Consider the following 3,552-nt stretch of genomic DNA (forward strand, 5'->3'; position numbering starts at 1 on the left):
CGCAGAGCAACACCCTGACATGAGCTCATTATTCATGGCACTGGGAGTGAGAGGGAGAGTGTGGGAGAAGGGGAGGAGAAGGGGGTGGAAAGGAGGGGGGAAATTAGGAAAAGGCTGCTGCTGCTGCTCGGAGCAGGAAGGGGTTGTATTTAAAGGCGCACCAAGGAAATGCGTACAATCTGAGAAAGGGGAAGGGGGGGGGTGTAGGATAGGCGGTGGAAAAAGTAGGGGGTGGTGCGGGAGGTGGAGGCGGGTGAATGGCGCGGTGGGCGCTACCGACGCCTCCGCCTGAAGTGTTTTCAAAAGCAGTATACAGGGAGGGGCCGGACCGCCGCGCCGGAGGACAAGTTTTTAATGGATCGGGGGACGGTGGGTGGTGGTGGTGGTCGTGAGGGGTTAAGGAGGGAGGAGCGCCCGTCAGGGGGGCAAAGTAGGCGGCGGGCTTCGGTGTGGTCGTAACCTGCAGTGAGCCGTGAGCCTACTACAACTTGCAACGTCTTCTTCACTCACTAAAAAGAAAATTCACGACAATGTCATGCGGTGGGAAATGTGACTGCATTTTGGAGAATTCATAAAACGAATTTTTGTAAACATTTTTGGTGCGTAAGCTGAAATAAATTTCAGCAAATTTTTATTGAAATTTATTTTTTGGCGTTTGTCGTTTTGTCTTCCTCGGATTCCATTTTCATTTTCGCTTTCAATTTTACTGAATGTTCCGAGCAGGGTACTTACATAGCACGGTGAGGGTGGCGTTGGCCCTGATGGCGGCCGTCCTGCCCTTGGGCGACACTTGGCACTGGAACTCGGCGTCGTCCTCCAGGGAGGCGTTGGAGATGCGCAGGTTGAACACTCCCCGCGACTGGTCGCCGTGCATTGCGTACCGGGGGAAACCCGGGATCACCGAAGTATACCCTGCGACAAACAGAGAGTGACAAATGAAACCTTTATACTGCGTTGTTCATTTACACGGCGTTGTCAGCGTTGGGCCGCCAACCTGTTGACAATCAGGACAATCAGGAGTACGTGACACTGTGCATTTCTATCCGCACACAAACCAAAGACTATGAAATGTCGAATCAGATCGGGCGTATTGTGCCGAGAGCTGCACTGCGTCTGCATTGGTTGGGCCTATCATGAGACACACACACACACACACTGGAAAAACAAGAGTGAGGGGGGCTTTAAAAAATCTAGGTTGGATGTAAGTAAAGCACCTTATAAACAGCTGTGAAAGGTGCTAAAAGTTCGTGCATTTGTAAAGGTATAATCAACCCTTGGCAGCCGAGTTGGCAGCTCATTTATGTGGAACTTAAAAACTTGTCTTTCCCAGTGCATTTGTCGATTTTTTTCCAATGCATTTGTCGTAACTTGAAAAGCAGAGGTGAAAACGCAGTAACTTTTTAAGGGGTGATAGGGAATTTATGGGCGTGCTACCGCTTCCTGCCACCGAAAGTGCACCAAAGTGCGCCAAAGGTTCTCGATTTAGAACATCTGTTTTTCAAGTGCGTCCACGTGAGCGACAAACCGACATGCGCAGGTTTTCTTCTCGCGCGGAGTTATTCGATCACTGCCCATCGGGAGTTATGATTGCAATCCCCTGTGGAGGGTGGAGAGGGGGAAGAGCCCCCCCCCCCCTCCTTTCTGGTAGCCGCCCCGTTTGTAATGCTATTGAGCGTCAACAAAAGGAGCTCCACGGACAACATTAGCTGCGCGGCGGCCTCACAGTGCCAAGCAAACCCCGGCGCCAAGAACACCCCGCCCACCACCACACCCCCGCGCTCCGCCCCACCCCGCCCACCTCACCCGCGACCGCGCCGTCTTTGTGCGACGCGGGCCTACTCCTCGCCCTCCCGCGGCCCGGGATGAATGCTGCGGACAAAAAGACAGATCCACCACACTGATAGTAGCGCCAGCAGCACCCCCTCCCCGCCACCTCTTGCACACAGGACTTTTTCTTCATTTACTCCTCCCCTAAAGTCAGGAGCCACCACCCCTTTTTTTCCTTCGGAACGAGTCGTTCTAAGCACGCCGCGGTGCTGCGGGGTTAAGACGGGGGAGAAGCATTATACGGTAAGTAGGAATTCACCTGTCACCCGCAAAAAGGAGCAGCAGCAGACAAAAGCCAAACATTTATCCTTAACCTCACTCGCTGCTTTGGGGCCCCGACACAACGGGCGCACACAGGACGGGGTGGGGGCAAAAAGCAACCGTTTGGCCTCCTCCATCATTCGTCTCGGAGAGCGCCCCTGTCCCCAGTGATTAGGAGAGAACCCAAGGCGAGCAGAACGCGGAGAGGAGGGGGGGAAAAAACGAAAAGCGAAACAGAAAAGCAAACGCGCGCGGGAAACGAGAACAAATAAATTTTTGTTCTCGCAGCAGATCGCTCGCTCGCCGAACGCCAAAAATTGCGCGCGAAACCCAGTACGGAATCTAATCAGAGCAAGGAAAAGGAAGAGGATGGAGGGGAGGGAAGAGAGGGGTGGAGGGCGAGAGGGGGCCAAGCCTTCCGCATGAGATTAATTTTTGAGCGGCGCCGCGCGCGTGCCTGACCCCGATTGGTTCCAGGCGGCGGTGGCGGCACCAATCAGAACCGAGCTCAAATGCTAATCGAGGAACCCATCATAAAAAGGTTAAATAATACATGGTGGCGGGCGCGCGCCGCGCTCAATAAATTATTTGATTTATTTACGAAAAACAAAATCAACAAACAACAGCAGCAGCAGCAGCAGTAGCAGCGGACCTCGCCTAACTTCCGATAAGGTGGGGAGAGCGAGCGAAGAAACAAACTTCTAGCGACCCCCTCAACAGCAACAGCGGAGGAGCGGGCGCAGGGCGTTACTCGGGAGGAAGGGTTATAAGAACGCAAGGGTCGGGCAAGGGCGAGGGGCGAGGGGCGAGGGCGGATGTGAGACGGAGGGAAGAGAGGAAAGGGAATAAGGGGGAGATGGATAGAACGAAAATCTAGGAGCCCGGGCTGCTGCAGCAAGATATGAAAAATAAATTGTGCGTATAGGCAGAATTCCGCATGACGCTTTCTTGAATAAGAAGCTGTTCAAAAGGGTCCCACCCGGCCGGGCGAGGAGGGCACAGCAAGCCGCGAAGGGTCGGGATTGACGCACGCACACACAAACACGCACAGTCCTCCTACGCCTCGTTTCAGCACCGCCAGCTTCCGCCCAGCCCCTTCAAACGCATGGCCCAGCCCCAGCATAGCCCTGCGGACGGCGGCCGTCAACAGAGCCGAGGAGGGCCCGCCCTATGGGCCCGCCGCCCGCAGGCAGCAGCGCCGCGGCCCCGGGGCCTCCTCTCCGAATAATCCGATCGCACGGCGCCATATTGTGCGGGGGTGGCGCCCCGGCCGCCCTCCCCGCCCCGCCATGTGTGAAGGGAAGCGCAGAGGGTGGGTCAGTCAGTCAGAGAGTCACAGAGTCGCTGTGGCGAGCCAGAGAGGCTCGGCCAGAGGGCCAGTCATGGACACTTCTCGGTCCGTTTGGTCCCCTGAGGGGTCGTATTTTATTTTAATACTCAGAGCGTAATTTTCTTTTCATCGGA

The 3,552-nt window shown here is 55.3% G+C and overlaps 1 protein-coding gene across 6 annotated transcripts in view; it reads right to left on the reverse strand.

Moving 5' to 3' along the window:
* The window catches only part of LOC113214240 (nephrin), a 152,110-nt gene extending 151,203 nt beyond the window's left edge, over positions 1–907 (reverse strand). For all 6 annotated transcript variants that reach the window (XM_052266738.1, XM_052266742.1, XM_052266737.1 and 3 more), the window contains exon 1: positions 733–907. In XM_052266738.1, coding sequence (XP_052122698.1) covers positions 733–874 — 142 coding nt within the window. In that variant the 5' untranslated portion in view covers positions 875–907. The remainder of the gene's footprint in view (positions 1–732) is intronic.
* Between the last annotated feature and the right edge of the window lie 2,645 nt (positions 908–3,552).

The sequence above is a fragment of the Frankliniella occidentalis genome, unplaced genomic scaffold (assembly GCF_000697945.3).
Source record: "Frankliniella occidentalis isolate FOCC.00 unplaced genomic scaffold, Focc_3.1 Scaffold42, whole genome shotgun sequence".
Classification (NCBI taxonomy): Eukaryota; Metazoa; Arthropoda; class Insecta; order Thysanoptera; family Thripidae; genus Frankliniella; species Frankliniella occidentalis.